Source organism: Monomorium pharaonis, chromosome 8 (genome assembly GCF_013373865.1).
Source record: "Monomorium pharaonis isolate MP-MQ-018 chromosome 8, ASM1337386v2, whole genome shotgun sequence".
Lineage (NCBI taxonomy): Eukaryota > Metazoa > Arthropoda > Insecta > Hymenoptera > Formicidae > Monomorium > Monomorium pharaonis.
Window position 1 is genome coordinate 20,460,171 of NC_050474.1, and position 18,748 is coordinate 20,478,918.

At 40.6% G+C, this 18,748-nt stretch overlaps 1 protein-coding gene across 15 annotated transcripts in view; it reads left to right on the forward strand.

Moving 5' to 3' along the window:
- The window catches only part of LOC105838800 (ensconsin), a 112,553-nt gene that overhangs the window by 38,142 nt on the left and 55,663 nt on the right, over nucleotides 1–18,748 (forward strand). For 3 of the 15 annotated variants that reach the window (XM_036291229.1, XM_036291217.1, XM_036291220.1), the window contains exon 2: nucleotides 16,456–16,506. The exons of 8 other annotated variants lie outside the window; for them this stretch is intronic. In XM_036291229.1, the coding sequence (XP_036147122.1) occupies nucleotides 16,456–16,506 (51 nt within the window). Of the gene's footprint in view, nucleotides 1–10,823; nucleotides 10,965–12,070; nucleotides 13,133–16,455; nucleotides 16,507–18,748 lie in introns of those variants that run through there. 4 more of the 15 variants (XM_036291224.1, XM_012684626.3, XM_036291231.1 and 1 more) reach the window with 4 other exon arrangements.

Here is an 18,748-nt window from a genome sequence, read left to right on the forward strand (position 1 = left end):
AGCTACCGAAACCGTGCGATTGGAGAAAAATCGTGCTGCACACGGTCACGTAAACTCGCGAGCCGAATTTATGAGAACGATAGCATCTTCGAAACACCTAGAAGTACATCAAGAGTCGTACCACTTTTACGTGGCAAGAATTCTAAAATTGCAGTTATAAGATTAGATTGTCTTGCATGTCGTTTTCAACGTCCGCATTACTGATTAGCAATTTTAGCGTGAAATTTTAGCATCGATTTACTATCATCTTTATTTCATCAGAAGCAAACGCACGAACGATATAATCGCACATAAAAATGAAACGTATATCTATGTTTATCTAGAAAAATTTCGTCATAGTGATAACGTCACATAATATGACTTGTACTTGAGAGAAAGAGTAATTAATTTCTTCATTTTATCAACTACGTGACGATTTCCACAAAAATATTCACATGTTTTTATCATTTGATATAAATATTTCCTAATTCATGTTATTGTGCTCTTTGTCGATAACTATACTTTAATAAATATCTGTTAACAAAAAAATAGAATAAAAATAATTTCTTCGTAATCGTAACGTATTATCTTTATTTGCTTTTTCAATTTATCCGCAAAATATTTTTACTTAATATTATTACTAACGTTACAATATGTGGATCGTGTAATTACACAAGTGAAACTGAAAAATCAGTCATGGTAGAAGAAAGATGTAATAAATCAGTACGAAAGTCTTTAATATTGATGGAAGCTTCACTTTCTTACACTAAGACTATACTTTCTCCAGTATGTATTAATTAAATAATGAAAATTTTATTTTTTTTAACTACATCATTTGCATACCTAAAATGGCGTTGCATACGATACGCGCATTACTTTTTAAAACCTCGACATTTGCGTAAGGTTTTGTAACTGTTCGCCTTTGAGTATTGGAAATCTGATTTGTGATTTCGAACCTAAGATCTCGCGAGAATACCTTAAAAAGCAAAGGAGACCTAGCCAGGAATGTAGATAATAATCGCCGTGAATCAGTCGTTAAAACTCTGACGCACGCACTGCGTCAGAGAGAATCTGATCTCTTTACGCGATGTTTGGATCGCATGTCGATCAAACCTATCTTACGCGTTTTATTTTATCACACGCAGGCAAACATTTCGTCATCGATCGACTCGAACGTGGAATATTATTAACAAGTTTCCAAAAACGAGACAAGGTTACGGAGAAAGTTACGATATGTAATTGGTACGAGAAATAATTTATTCAGGTGAACCAGGTAGATGAAGAAAAAATATATTTTTTTAAAGATTTAAAATAATTTCAAATACGAAAAATGATAAAAATCTTTTTAAAATCTTAAACCTATCTGAACACACGCATAAGATAATAATCTGTAATTTACGTGAGCAAATTTTACAAAACGTAATTCTATTTATAATTTTCTTTTGATGCATTTCATATATTTATTGTATCTGATTATTTGAAATAACTTTCGTGTTACGCGGCGTATAAAGTTGTTAGCGAAACTATTCTAAATTCCGACACGAGTTACAAATCGTCTAGAGCGAGCTTCGAGATAGGTCTCGTCGATCTAGTAAATTAATAGGACTCAATCCACAGATTCGATCCTCATTAATCGTTCTGCATCTCGGACAAGTCTTGGAGTTATGTCTTCATTGAAATTTGCGAGGAGCTTTGGCAGTCGACGTTCCTCCGCGCTTTGTTACGTCGCGTCGATTCATTCGGAGTTAGGAATTAGCTTCCTGCCATCTCCTTTATTGTCCCGGATGGTCTTCGCCGAGTGGGCGGCAGGTTCTGTGTTTCTCACCCACGGTATCACGGAGCACTTCCAGCCGCCGCTTCGCTCGCACGCTCCGCATTTCCCCGCAATCGCCGCGCCGCTCGGTGCACCGGTTCGTGCAAACCGTGTAGACGGCCTTGCCCGGAGATACACACGCCGGTCACGTCCCTTCGCTCCTTCGCAATCCACATTCTCACATATATGGCCTGCGCACGAGTCGTTCGCTCATTATCGTCGCATTTATTTATCTCTATCATTTCGTAATGTTCCAAAATAATACAATGATTCATAATGTATTTTCATTCATAATGATTTCGCATCGGGATTAACATAAATAACAGCAACACCTTAATAGAATACTGCTTAATGGAATCGTATAACAAAACTAATTAGCTTCTCATTAGAGTTTGAATTAACGAGGTACGTTATGTAGAACTTGTTTTTCGTTTTGTATTTCGAACGAATTACAGATTCAATTTCCCTTCCTATTTGGTTTTGATAGAGTGAAATACGCGAGTGATAATAACATCTAAATCTAAACTATTCAGCTTTATAATTGAATAATTTCATCGGTACATTTTTACTGTCAAAACAGTACCAGCGCGATGCAATTAATGGACGGTGCGCAGCACTGTAAGCGGAAACTAGTCCTCATAGAGCTTCGGTATCGAGCTACCGAAATTGCGAACGTGTAATTATGAAAATCCAGGAGCCAACACGCTCCAAACGCGACGTCTTTTACTCTTCAACTCCGCTAATCTGATATTCTAGATCGAATTTGGGATCACTTTCTCATCTATCCTATATTTTATACGAACATGCGGATAATGTTCCAAAGGCGAACGAATCTAGTCACGTAAGCTTTCCCACAAATTAGAGTCATACGAGCGATAATAATTTAATGCTTCTTGCGTAATTAGACAGGAAAAGGAGTAAATTTAGATAAAGATGAAATTTATGTTAATCCTTCAAGCATTGCGGTATAATGAAGATAATTGTTTCAATGTGTAAATGAAGATTCCATCATAGAATTTATATTTTTTATTCCACAATATTTACAACAAATATTGAAAGTAAAAACATTATAATTCTATTGGAAGCAACATTATAATAATTCTGTTGGGATTAAAAAACTTCAAAGTTTCGAGTTTTTTATGTAACAATATTTTATTTAGGAATATAAAAACGTAAAAGAGAAATTTGCTTTTTATTTATATCAGAATGATATTTGTTACGATTATTAAGAAAGTCAATGAAAAAAAAATGATATTTTACTAAAATAAGATGGATCAATTTCTTTTTCATTCTACTCTGAACGTTTCTTCTCAGAAACGTAGTGATCCCTCAGCGTATTCTGTGATGATGCGCTTTTTACAGTTTACACAGATATATGGGATCTACACTTTTAACGTCGATTCCGAACGGCCTATTTAGAGGGGGGCTCTTTCTCATGGCAGGATGCCCTCTCGGTGGTTTGCCATTGCCTTCCGAGAGGTAGCGATCGAATAAATCCGATGTTTCTGGTTGGATTTGAACCCGGGCACGGGAAGCAGAGTCTCTGGAGCCACGATCGCACACAAAGGTGGAATGTACATTTATGTTTATGTAGAAAAGTCGGATTTCACGATGGCAATACACCGTATCGCGGTTATTGGTTCCCAATAAATGTCGGCGTGCTTGCGACACGCGGCGGCCGCGATGCGGGCCACTTTTTCCACTACGGTGCGGTATTAACCGGCTATATATCTGCCTTTATTTGGCATAACGTATTTCGCGGAATACATTTCTCGACGATTTAAGAACTGGTCGCTCGACTTTTACGGTCGGCGGCGGCACGGTAAAAGGCACGGAGGAATCGAACGGAACGAGTTTGCATTCGCGTAAAATCGTGCTGCCGGTAGAAAGTGTAATCGGCTATTCATATAACACGCGTTATAACGCGAATGATCCCGTCGACTGTAATAATAATCGGGAAAAGTCGCGGAGGGGTTTCGGAAAAAAGGACGATATGAATGACGTAAAAGGGATCGAGCGGTCAACTCCGCTTGAAGATTTGACGTGAGAGAAATATTAATCCTGTCGGATCTTCAAAAGGTCGATTTAATATTATTTAAAGGTACAGCAAGTCTTTTAACGAGATTTCTATTTCATGTAGTTATTCAACACTTTCTTACGTCAATTATCTGTTCATAAATTATTCATAGCGTTCTGCTCCTCCGCTCGAAAGTGAGAAATGGATGCTTTTATCGCGGATATTTTCACAGCACTTGAAACGGTGCGCTGATTGGAGTGCGCTAATAAAAAAAAAACGAGAAAGAACACTGTTTCTGCACATATGCATTCAAGAAATGCTAAAATCACAATACGTCCTTTTCGCACCGTGAAACGTTAGCCGTTCTATTTAAGTTGAATTGTTTTATAGTTTAGAAATTTATCTTCATCATCCAGTCTTTATTTTGGTTTGCTCGTCAGATTGAATCGACCGCAGTCGACACATTCGCTAATAACAAATATAACGATCAGAATATTCGTGGTGGTCGTATTAAATGCTAACACATAACAGGCACATCGGTTTTCAATCTTGTGTAAAACGTTTTATCGTTTTATTGTCTGACGATCGTAACGTCCGGCACGCTGCTCCAAGATCTAATATCAGAGATGTACCGTTGCATCCTCGATGCATGACGCGCAACTTGGTAGCCATGTCGCCGAGTTCTGTTAAATTGAATGGTTGCGCACCGGTGACGATCTCGATTATTGCATTTTCACCTACGCCTTCTCGTTTTCTTTGCACGCTCCTCGCATTTCTTGCATCTTTTATCTTCGCGTTTCAACTGGATGGCATTCGGTGTAGTTGCTGATACAAATATTCGTTTTAATTTCAAAACTTTCGCAACTTTTCTGATACAGTTTTCCAATTTTAATATCGTAAAAATGCAATTTGCAATTAGCTTACATCTTGAAAGAGATAATGACATGAGGTAATCGTCGTCATTTGGTCGATAAGAAGCAACGATTTTACGAGTAACATCACGTATAATCCGCGACGCGTGTTTAAATTGAAAAGCAATACCTGATTCCTAATTCCATTTCGCACTCGACGATTGCATAAGCGACTTATTAAAACGTCCGAAGTAACATCTTGGATACGCGCCTCGTACGACTTGCATGTGTAGCCATGTACGGACTTCTGCGAGAAGGCTTCCTAATTACTTGACGATTCCAACCGAGTAGCGCATTTTTTAAATTGAACGACATAAATAAAAAATGAGCTTTAGCTTTCGCTATTTTATATATATCAAATATGTAGATAAATGTAATTCTTTTCTTTTACTGTTCTTAAATTAAATTGCTTCTCGCTTTCACTTTTTTTATATATTTATTGCTTATGAAATACATTCTTATATGATGTTTTAAGTGCCTACAAGTGTCTACGATGTATTGAGCTCGAGTTCGTGGGTTTGCTAAGTCCAAATGACTGTGTAAATTAGTCATCCCTGTTAGAATTTATGCAGTTTCATAACGTCGATTCTGTAACGCCATGACCCGCATTAATCGCCGTATGTCGCAAACACATCGACATTTATTGGAAGCCAATAACCATGACACGGTATGTTACTATCAAGAAATAGGACTTTTTAAAATAAACGTAAATATACATTTATACTTTTGTGTGCGATCATGGCGCGGAGACTGGTGCGGCTCAATATTCGTCTCAATATTGGATAATTGGAACTTTTAAGCTTAAAATAAATTTTGACGCTGAAATTAAAACGATGAATAGACGATTTTCTTACTGCTAGGATAGAAACATTATTAATAGCTTAATTAATATTTTGGATAGTACAGTGATGTTCACGAAGATTTCGATATTCAAGGGATTGTACATCTTTTAGAGAGGCTTTAAGAGGACTAAAGGTAATTTTATCACAAAAAGTCATAAAGGGAATCCTTTTTTTTTTAGCATTTCAGAGCGACTGGTTCTCCGATTCGTGAGATAAAGCGTCGAATTAAAATTTTTAATGCATAACCCCGTCGACGATTTTTGCGAGAATGAGGATTAACAACCAAAGTTTCGTATCGCGACAGGAACTTCCTAATGGCTCTTTTACGGACTTGCTAAATGCCGATAGATTTCGTGAAGTGCACACTCGAGGGGCCGTTATTTCTCCCGGCATTGCCGCTAATTACTCGCCTGGCTTTACACCTTTTATACTTACCCATTATTAAACCACGGCATCGAGACATATGTTTAATAAGACGAACTCGATTTTGTGTAAGACTCTTGAATTAAATTCGCGATCTCCGAAATCTATTATTGAATCGAGTTTTTTTCGCGTATAATATTAAAATAATTTCAAAGAAGTACTAGTAATTTTATAATTATAATTATATATATATATACACACATTATAATATTTGTATACACACATTACAATTGGAATAAAAAGAAAATTGATTATGATATTTTTAAAAATATATTGAAAAGAGTCTTAATTGGAAATCTGGTAGGTTTAACCAGAATCTGATTAATGGTCTATTTTAGAGGGACTCTTTCTTATGGCAAAGATAAAACTCAATGGTCTTACCGTTGTCTTTCGAGAGGTGGCGATCGGATAAAATTCGATATTTCTGATCGGATTTGAATCCGAGCCTTTGGCGGACGCACAAGTCTCCGCGCTACGATCGCACACAAAGGTAGATTCATTTAGAAGAGTGTCCATTTAGAAAAGTTCCATTCCATGCTAATGCCGCTATGTTAGTGTCGATTGCACCACGGCATTGCAAGGTCGCCCGGCCGCGAGAGACCGCCGGGACGAGAGTACCGGCATTGCATGACGCATAAGTCGCACGACGCAACGGTATGCCGCTGCGCAAGATGATGTCGGACCGAGACAAATCTCTTGCGTAAGCTCGCCCGCGTGCTATCGTTGACGGTGCAATCCGCGATGCGAATCAGCAGCCGACACCTCAATACCTCGCAACGCGCCCGCAACACGTAAAACTATGTTACTTATCGTCGGCTATCGATACTGACTATATGTCGCTCGTATGATACGAGGACATACTATTGTTCGAGCATCAAAAGTCGATATTAAGAGAAACATAATAGAAGAACAGGAATTGTGCCGTCCATTTAGTACGTTTTGTTCTTTCTGCCTCACGCACCGTGTTCAGAATTCTTAACGAAGCTACCGCTCTATTCGGCTTACTCACGCGCCCCTCGCACCGTCTTCTCGCACCTACACGCGTCACCTGCGTCACGTTGAAGATTTAGAACGGCGTGCCGGATTTGGTTTACAAACCGGGTTTCCGAGGCGCACGAAAGAAAGAGCGCCCGTAAAATTTTCCATTCATCGAACAGCCATTCACGCGGAGAGTAACAACAACTTCTTCCACTAGCACAATGCTCTTATTCCTCTCGCGATTGGAACCTACCGAGTCACCGCTTGGCGGTGGTTTTCTAGCCCCCCCCCCCCCTCCCCGCGACTGTACGCGTCAACGCACCCGCTCTGCGAGCGGTCTCCGCGGAATAGCGAACACGAAAGGAGGAAGTCCCGATCTCCGGGAGATCAACCGAAGAAGAAATCGCGAGCTATTTTAGGCGGCTCGTTTCTTGCGAGCTTTTCTAAAGTCCGAGGGATACGACGGCACTTCCTCGCTTTCTCCGTTCACGGTCATTACCGTCGCAGCATGCCAGTGTTGCATTATCGATGCAGATTTGCTCGGCAAATGTATACTGAATCGCGTCGCGAGTAATGCAAGGCACGATGGTCGCGTACGTTTCCCCTTAAGAAACCCAGTCGGAATTCGAGGAATGCGTTTTCCCTTCCGATGTACTCTCAATGTTATCTTTATCATACGTAAGCATGAAAGTTCGCTTTTCCACCGCAATAAATCACGTGTCTTTATATAATATTGAAAAACAATTTGTGGAAAGAATAGAGGGTTTTATTATCTGTCAGCAACGCAGAACTCGAGAGGAACCTCACAACGATTCTCCACATATTTCGTGACCGCGACGAAGCTGGAGTCCGCCATCAAAGTTACTCATGGTCGATTTGACCTTACGTCGGGTGATTTACGACTGCCACGCTCTAACTCCTTTCCCAAGAAGGGCTACCGTGAAAAAAGAAATATTGCTACCTTCCCGCATCGTAAAACACGCATTTGATCCGATAACGTTGCCCTTTTCGTCCGCTGACAATATTATTGCTGACAAATTGCCGAGCTCCGCACATATCGATCGTACGTGTTGATTTTCAAAATCGGTGTCGGACGAGACGTTCAAAATGTAGCTGAAGCTAGCAGCCAAAGCCAGCAGCCAAACGCCGAGCGACATAGGGCCGAACGTCATATAACCGTTTCCAGGAGGCACCATTCAATCAAATGTTAAAAATTCCCTGGTTATGAGATTTTTAACAAATTTTGAAAAATTTGCATAACGTTTAGTCATTATAATACATAATCAATCATTTGCGATAAGACTTGTAATTTACTTGTTAATTTGTTAATTAGGCGTGTGGCACAAAAGATAAAAATTAATTAAAAAAATATTTATAACAATTAGGAAAATGCACGTCCTCTCACGAATGATCGATCAGTCGATTGTACGTTACAAAAAGATATTTTCAGACCAATTTGGAGGAAATCGTACCATGCGTTTAGGCGTGAAGCGCAAAAAACGATCAAAATTAATTCTTTAAATATTTATAACAATTAGAAAAATGCACGTCCTCTCGCGAATGATCGATCAGTCGATTGTGCGTTACGACAAGATATTTCCAGCCAAATTTGAAGAAAATCGTACATTGCGTTTAGGCGTGAGGCGCAAAAAACGATAGAGATTAATTTAAAAATTATTTATAACAATTAGGTAAATGCACGTACTCTCGCGAATGATCGATCAGTCGATTGTGCGTTAGGACAAGGTATTTCCAGCCAAATTTGGTAGACATCGTATTTTGCGTTTAGGCGTGAGACGCAAAGAACGATGAAAATTAATTTAATTTATAACCATTGGTAAATTAAAGTCCTGTCGGAAATGATCGATTATGTATTATAATGACTAAACCCTATGCAAATTTTTCAAAGTTTGTTAAAAATTTCATAACCAGGGACTTTTTAACGTGTGATTAAATGGTGTCTCTTGGAAACGCCCATATGACGTTTGGCTGCTGCCTTTGGCTGCTGCCTTTGGCTGCTAGCTACATACGTTCAAACAAACAGTGCGCACACGTTACAGCGGCCTTTCAAATTTGATTTTTCAACTTCCGCTTCATGCCGCAAACGTAACAATGTATTTTCTTTCTGATCAATTTCACAATGCAGATAGCATTGTACGTTTATTATATCGACACTGTAACGCGTAAAAACATATGTAGACGAATAAAAATAGAACGAAATGAACAATGAAATGAAAAATTATTTTTCGAAGTAATTTAACAAAGAAAATACTTTTATATAAAATAAAAATTTAATCAAATGTTTTATTGAAGAAAATAAAATGTGTGTGTGTGTGTGTGATATAAATATTTGCGTCCTGTCGTCACAACAGTTTGTAGAATTCGACAACGAAGAGCTCTGCCACAATTTATTTATGGTCAGCGTAGATCTTCGTTAGATCGATTCTTGAACTATTGTTACTTTACGAATGACCTCCCTTCGTTTACGATTACAAAGATACATCGGCGATGTATCGGACGCTAAAATGAGTAATCGAAGCGTGAGCAGATTATGCTGTCGACATTTCACGATCTTGAGGAGGAAGATTCCATCAAGAAAAATTATAGTAACTAAACTTTTTCATTAAATAAATACATTCTTCAAAATATACAAAATTTTTTTATATTAAAAATTTGAAGTTCTTACACAGTCAAAAATTGACTTGTAATACATTATAATACTTGTAATACATTATATAACAATTTAACATTTTTTTGAAGTAGATAAACAACAAAGGATAATTCTTATAAAGGAACAAAAGTCAGTTGAAATTAATTAAATGATTGAATGAGTAGGTAAGATTCCTATCGCACTTGTAACCGAGAGAACGTCTGTTAGCGTTGTCTTTTAAGGCTGTTTTCGTCATTCCCCGATTGCCGTTTACACGTTCGGTTGTGTCTGCGGAGTGAAACTCTGGGATATAACCATAAACAGAAAGTCAACGAACCGTCAGCTGACTTTTGATCAGCCTTTGTAGCTCGATTTATAATGCGGAATGTTTGATTTTAATTTAATAATAATAGCAGGGCATTTGCGGACGTCTTTGACGGTTTTTGCCGTTACCGTTCTTCTTAATAGAACGCGGTGAAAGTAGAGGAGTATTTTTACACTTGCATTCTAAGCATTACACTCTTCGGCGCCGGATCCAAATTAGGCGTGAAAGTCTCCTCACTATCGTATCTTTACCAGCATTCGATTCTATTATTACCATACCTACAGAAAGTACTTAATAATGTATAATAACGTCTCGTTTAATGTAGGGGCAGGCTAGAGTTTCTACATTCGTGCACTCGTTATTCCAATGCCATAACGCGAACACACTCAAGGATGCTAGAAGTTTACACATCTTCGCGTTCTCCCAGGAATTTCCGAAGTTATAAGCCCGAGTTACTGCTCCATTACTCACAAAAAGACCAGGCACATACACATCCGAGATAATCCTGGGATAATACTCGAACAGAAATCGAGACGCCACTCCATATTTCGTCTCGGTTGTTATGCGATTCGTTTCGTGACTGTCTCACGTTGCTGCCCGACACTCGTTTTGCAAGACGCGCATCGGCAGGTACGTGTAATACAGGTGTTCTTCGTCTCTCTCCCCACTCTGTCCGGCGACAAACGGCAATGCGAGACACCTTGCCGAAGGTAGTACACCTATCCGCGTGGTACCTGCCGACGCGCCGCGAGTGGGAGAGGAGTGCGAGAGCACGGAAAGAAAGAGAGAGAGAGAGAGAGAGAGAGAGAGAGAGCAGGAGGCACTCTCACGCGCCAAGGAGGGACCTGTTCCTCTTCCAGCAAGTCAGTCACATACTCGGGCATGTTCGACGGGGACGTTCGTGCTCGTTAAGCGATATATCGCGTCGCTCGCGACGATACGCGGTGACGTTACTCGATACATCCGCAAGATACTCGTCCTCGCGCGTACTTGTAAGATGACGGGATACGTCCTTGAACGAGAGAGGTAACACGAGTCGCTCCTGGGTGAACGTTAGAGGCGAGGGATTAATTTAGGATCCCTCGAGAAACCACGGCGGGATTATCAAACTTCGTCGCGTGGTGACGTGGATCTCTCAGTGAAATCGTTGGTAGATTGGGAGTGCCGAGTGAGAGTGGTGTATGTGTGCGTGTGTACGTGTGTGCGTGTATGCGTGCCCCGAGTGCTTTGTTGCATCGAGCTCCGTGCTTTATTGTGCGCACCGTGCGGAATGCAACGTGGGCCGCGCGCGCGTTGCGTGGCCCCGAAGTGCGCGATTTGCCGGCAGAAAAGGAAAAGTAGTTGTAACGCGCACGGGGGATTTCTAAATGCGCGAGGTCGTGCTGCCGCGGCGAGCTGGTGCTCCGAATCCGGGTGCCCGACTCTTTAAAGTCAGCCGCTTCGCGAGTTATATATTGTATAACTCGCGATTGCGCTCTTACGTCATGCTTCTGCAGGGGTGCTAATTAAATTTCTCTAACCGGTTAATCCGGATCGATCGTAATCGCCGACGAAGTCCCCCCCCCCCCCGGTTAATTACGCAAAAATGTCACGCGGAGAAATTATGTGTCGCTCTCGAAGTCGAAATTCAGCTTGCACCCGGCAAGTCCCTCAAAGAGTTCGCGCTTTTCCACTGCAATTTTTAATCTGGATGCAAATCGCATGGAGATCCGATTGGCGGAAAGATCGGAGATGCAGACAAAATATCCCAACGAGTTTATCTCCGCGAGCGCGGATTTAATCTGCGTGTAAATCGAAAAAAAGACCTGCTCGACAATGTACTCGTAAAACTTTTGAATATTTTAAAATGGAACGGAAAATTATAGCATACGTAATATGCTAATGTTTTGTTTTACTTGTCAATATTTGGATTCGTATATCAGTTACGGAGAGAACGAATCGATAGCTCGTATTTAGAAATTCCGTATTGTCGAAATCAATATTCATATTCAGATATAATAAGATAAATATTTATCTTCGCTCTTGAATTCTTAGCCTCGAGAGGTTACTTAAGGTGAATCTATTATCAGGTGCGACTCTGCCGGTGGCTAATTTATTCATTAACCGATTAGCTAGACAAATCCCGTTTGTCGATTAGCAGCATAATTAAACGGATAATATTTCGTCGAAGTGAAATTTATGCGTCATAGAACTGATCGATTTTGATTACCGCGTAAGCTGAATTCAACGCTGAACGTCGATGATTCGTCTTCGATAATCCCGACCTTTAAACGCGCTTCGGAGCGAGTTATCTTTCGCTAGATTAAATTTACACGCTGACGTAATCGCGCTTGATCGCGCAAGGCACGGGTCTCTTTGAAAAGCAGAAGACAGTCACGATCTTGAAACGTCACGTGTTGGGTTATTTTTTTCTCGGATTGATTGAAACTATCGTGTCGCGGGAACGGCGTGTGACACCACGAGACCGTCGCGTTATCTTCGCCGCACCTGCGTTAGTATTATAAAAGCGTTACGAAAATCTGTCGATCTGAAATTTAATGATCCCAATTAAAATTCCGCTTTTGCATCGGACGGAATTTTACGGTGGATGATAAATTAAATAATTACACAAGGATGCCAGCAGCAGCAGGTGATTACGCGAGCGCCGATCGAATCCTCTTTGCTCCGTTCGGATGGTACCTTTCGCTTTCAACGGCGATTCGTTCGCAACACATGAACGTTTAATCAGCCGGTGCGCGGTGATTACTTCTTTAGCGCGGACGTTTATCGGCCGTAAACGAGAACGGCGAATAAACTTGGTGCAATCGGAGAGCAAGCCGGTGTAGGCAGCCGAGTGGAATCCCGAACTTTTCGCGTCCCCTTCGGGGATTGTGTCTACTGTCGAGTTTTATTCCCGGGAAATAACGGTCGTTACGATGTAACGCCGTAGAAGCCGTCATGCCGAACGAGGATTGTCCGTGTTTCCATCCGGGACGTTGCACCGACGGTCGCGAGCACGTGCGTCGACGCTGATGCCGGAGACCCGGATGATATGGGAGCCAGCAAAATGAATAGAGAGATTCCCAGCAGCACCCTCGCGACCTTGAGGGGGATCCTGGTGAGCTCGTTGTCGAGGGAGAACCTCGGCCCGCACGACCTCCCCGTTCACGAGCACACGAGGCATCGACCGCACAGAAAAGTGCACTTTCACGAAGGTAAAACTGGAAGTAGAAATTCCATTTCGAGATAACGGCCGAATATATTTCCGCCGTGATAGCGAATAAAACCGTGCGCTATCTGTTTCTCGTATACATAGGGCGATTCGCTCGTAATTGTCTCGCCCTAGGCCTCGTGTTTCATCTACCGGATTTTGGCAAACGAGCACGGCCGGGATATTTAACGAAAATGATATTTCTCGAAACGGCCACGCCCGCCGTCGTTAAAAATTTTGATCGCGTTAAGAAGCGCCGCTGAATCCAATTTACATGCGAGACGATTCGAAGTTGCGAAAAGGGGAGGGCTTGATTGCACGGAAGCGCGAGTTCCCAACGTCGAGCGCATCCCAACACGTGCATCATTTCCCCCCCCATCGCGAGCCTTGCGATAATTTAAATATAAACGGAGGAAGCGGCACGCCCATCAGCCGATGACATTGTTGATCGATTATGTCGATCCCCGTGCGATTTATGTACACCATAATCGTTTATAAGATGGATAACGAGCAGATTTTGCAGCCGTCTCCCACGGCATCGATTCACGTAAATTTAACATAATTGCGGTACTTCGACCAACTCGATTTGTATAATCAACAAATCATACTGTATTCTATTAATAAACGATGTCTTGAATTTTTATCAAGCAATTTTAGCAACCTAATCTAAAAAGAATATAAAATTGTTGAAGAAATTCTCGAGAGAAGAGAGAGTCAAGTTTCACGAAACTAATTTTCTTCCTTGTTCGCTTATAGCGAGTCTTTTCCGATTCAAGTTAATGTTAAAACTTCGCAGTTGATTATGCATTGCGCGTTAAGTGGTCGCTCGCCTTCGACGTGCGTTTCAAGGATATCCTCCGATTTGCACACGTTTCATTTACGAGTGACATTGCGCGCGTAACTCACTCACCTCGCAGCCGATAAAACAACGACACAATTCTTAGACGTAATTGTCCTCTCTTAACAATCACATAATGAAGTGTCAAGAGCGATGGAAGCTTCGTTTTACGCGAGACTTATTAACGCGCTAAAATATCTATATTTAGTGATCAGCCTTCCTTTCGTCGCGCCAAAATAGATCGAGATTTAATTACGGTCGGATTTGCGACCGAGAGCTTTAATATTTCGCCATGTAATTCAAACAATGTATAATTATATCGGACATTTATTACTGGAGTGTGGAGATCGATTTAAAATTATTTTAATACGAAGATACACGTTTTATATATTACATTATTTTAATAAAAAGTCACATAAAAGGGCCGAAATCTTTTGCTAAAAATTCTGAAGATCGCGGAGAAAGATCATGCGGTCAGCATATTGCGTGCATACATGGTGTCGGGTATATTTGCACGAGCAAATTTTCTCATCGACACGACGAGGATGCGTAAAACAATGCAACTTTCCTACGAATGGCGAGAAGAACCTCCCGCGCGCGGTCGACGCCGCCACAAGCGGCGATGTCCCGATAAGAATCTCGCGACGCGTTTCTCGTTAAGCGCATTAAATGCCGGCGCGCTGCTTAGGGAGCGACGTCAGCTGCACCACGGCTGCACCGCCACTTCATAGCCCTTCTGGGAACGATCGTTTCCTCCGACGGCGGATCTCCCAGACAATTACCGCGCACGCCTGCTCCGTGACTAATAGAATCCGTTGATGTCACGCGTTGAAAAGTACCGCGAGTCGCGTTTCTTTCGAACGGGGGAACGAAGGAGAGAGGGACCGTCGTCGCGTCGCCGTGCAAAACGTGCGACGATGTTCTACGAAGTTCCGGCCTGCCGATTGTTGTCTGATCGAGAACTCGAGACGCGACGCAATTGGAGGGTCGTCAACTTAAAACACGCGCTTAAAACTACTCGCACGTAAAACGCGTTCGACGAGGATACGTGACGCATCTACGGAGAGACGCGTGACGGCACGCGTCGATAAGATAGCCGATTGATAATTCGGAGATAAAAGAAGGATGACCACTTTGGGGGATTCGTAATTTTTTTTTTTGTCATCGGATTCAATGAAAGGCGCGATTATGATTCTCGCGAGTAGCGTGCATCATCGGTCGCGAGTCAATTAACCGGTCTGTGGAAGCAGGAAGCGCCGCGAGGGCAGGAAATGGCGGGGGTGCGGGGTTCCATGATTGTTAATTACAGGATAAATCAATCCACGCCCCAATTAATTGGCTCGTCTCGTTTACGCAGGTCCGTCTTCCGTTTTCGTGCTATTTTCGTTAACTCGCGTACGATGTAGACACAAGGGAAAATCTCCCCTTTCAGCGGTGTTCCTAACTTTCTCTAACTGGACGGTAGGGACTTCATTTCCGACTTTCATTTTCCCAAAAGATTGGAGCTTATTTCTCATTAAGATCTTGTTTCTCATTTAATTATTAACGTTGACATTGTTGGCATTGTTAATAATTAATATTGTCAACAAAATTTATTTCTATAATATAAATAATTAGTTACACGAATAAAGAGATAAATTAAGTTACATGTACATATACAAAAAAAAATATGTATATAATTTTATATTTGTATATATATCACAATTTTTATTTTTTAGGATATATAATATTTTTTAAATTATATATATATATATCTAAAAAAATAAAAATATAGAAATTACTTTATAATGCAATGTCTCTACTGTCTTGATCGTAAGTATTATTCGATGTTTGATGACTAACTGATAGAGGAATAAAAATCGGAAACCATTGACGCGTGACATTTCGCTTGAATCAATATTTAACGGGTGGTTTAACAAATTCGGTAGGGGATTATACACGACAATGTGTTTGCTTACAGCATCAGTTTGCAATTGGTTGAGGATCAATAGTTTCCATCACAGATCGCTTACTGTCAACATCCAAAGATTATATATCAATACATCACATAATAAAATTAGAACAGCCAATATCATCCCGTCCCATGACAGAAATGATATACTTGTATATTTTGTAAAATACTTGGTATTTTATTTTCAAGTAAAAAAACAAGTTGTTTAAATTCCAATATTTTAATATCTCATCATGTCTGTTAAGAAAATATTGGTAGAGTGCATCGAAGAACCGATATTACACCGGTGGCGTTCTAATATATCTTAGGGAAGAACGCCTACTATTTTATAATATACGTTTCTTTTTCGTGCTTCTTTTTACAGAAGACTATTCTTTTTATTGAAAAATATAACATCTTATTCGAAGACTACCAAAACCATTCAGGAATATCTTTATCCGCATTGCGCCAAAATATAGAACGTAGAACGCTCACTACATTACATAATGTCTTGTTAGTAATTGCGATTGATCTCATAATTTCTCTTTTTCTGTTTCAGGTGAGTACCCTGCCATAAAAAGCCGCTATACAGGTCAGCTAGAAAATCGCGGTATGTAGACTTGTGCGAATGCGATTATAGGACATGGTTCCGTTTTCTTCGAACCCGACATTTCGTTTTATGCTCGCAACCCGATACAAACGTCGATATATCCTCCAGTGGAGATCGACACCGATAGAATTTCGATGAGTTCAATAACACCACGATATGCGATTCAAACCGAATATAAAACTCGCAAGTGTTTTCATCGTCTGGCATAAAATTAGAATATCCTTTATATTTGGATAGCATAAAATTATGAATTGTTTTGTGAACTTCGGAATCTCTACAGTTGGAATAAATTGATGTTACTGTCCACGCCGAGCTACGCATTGACGCGACGACGCGGGAACGACCAAACGGCCATTCAGGACGGGATGAAATAAATAACGGCCGGATTAATTCTCGAGATTAGGGGGAGAATTTACATATCGAAACCCTCGTGGGAAGTCCGCGGCGGTCACGCGATATTGCACTTCAACGCGCCTGCATTCCGCGAAATCCCCGGCGCTCGACGAAGGGATAAAGCGAAAATGATCGGTGTGCCATATTTCAGAGTCACTTTATCGGCGAAGTCGCCTTTTACGGCGCCGTTATCGTTCCGAGCTACAAAGCGAGAGAAAGAGAGAGAAACTCGCCGAGGCTTCTTCGAGAATACATACGTGCTCAAAGAGCTTAATCCGCGCCCAAAGGGCACATCGTACGGCAAATTACCCGATCGAAACTTTGGTGCATCGCGTATATGCGTTCTCTCTCTCTCTCTCTCTCTCTCTCTATCTATCTATCTCTCTTATTGTGCAGCGTGTCGAGCGGCACCAAAGCAGCGTGCGGAAAGTCCTTTTCCAAACACACTTTAGCCAAAAGCAATACTCTACCTCGAAAGGATGCCGGGCGTGACGAGTAATTAATTTTGGATCCTTTCAAATCTTCAGAGTTTGCGAGAAAGTTCGCTGTGTGTGTCGTCCGCAATTCTTTCTTAATGAGGTCTTGAATGTCAAAGAAGCGAAAAGAGGATATACGTGACTTGTCATTGATGCTTAATATATTGCCGATGAGCTAATTGAAAGAGGTAGAGATGGATAGATAGAGATAAAGAGAGAGAGAGAGAGAGAGAGAGAGAGAGAGAGAGAGAGAGAGAGGGAGAGACAGAATTGAGGAAAAATCATAAAGTTGGTAAAGCAAATAGGCAAATTCTGAAAAACGAGGTCTGTTATTGACGCGAATCACTCAAGCAAGGCTTGAAATGGTGTCGTTGACGAACGTGTCGTTAAATATTGATTTTAAATCAAGAACGGCATTGACCATTGTCAATTTGCACCATTGGACAAATATAAACGCGAACGATGTGTACACGTCAACGTGTTGTAGTTTAATAGATTGCTGATACTTTATTCTCGCATCGAATGCAATCAAAGAAGATTAATTATTTACCCTCCTAATTTAAGACACTTGATTGATTATCACAAATTACCAAAGTTGTTCAGTATCCGTTCTACTTTCTGGAAACAAATTATAGGTTTGTTAAGATAGGTCTGATCTACTTAACGAGATAAGATTCATTTACTTAGATGTACATTCTCCTTGATACTTCAGTTTTCGGTAAATTTTCTGATGGGATAATCATCGTTTTCCACGAAAACCAACTTGTGTCTTATGCATTTAATTTTATGACACCCACGATGATATAAATAGCGAGATCGAGATACCCTTATCGCGTTGTCACAAGCGGCGATGTACGTAACGTGCAAAATATGCCACGATAAATATAATTTTCTTCAACTTTGGTATAAACATACACCAATTTTCATCATGAAGTTCCTTTCACTGTATGTTTTTGAACAAAAACGTTTCGATCTACTTCAAGATTGATTTTATGGAATATTTTAATTAAATATTTTAATTAAATATATAAAAATTATCAGATATTTTATAAGAAAATAATTTTATCGTGTTTATATGTCGATTATTTCCACATTCTATTATCGGTTACGTAATATTCTCACAAAACGACGTGAAATCCGCGAAACATTCGAAGATTGTAATTTCCGTGCAGAATCGATGTACGACTCAATATTTTATATTTAGAATTTATTTGATTGAAAGGGTGTATCGTTAACTGATCGACGTTTATCAGAGAATCGACTCAGCAAACTCACTTTACTTAAACATTATCGACATTCGGATGGAGAAGGCTGCGGTACCCCATCTGTTCCCGTTGCAAATCTTCTCTTCCGATGTTAGCGAGGAGATCTTG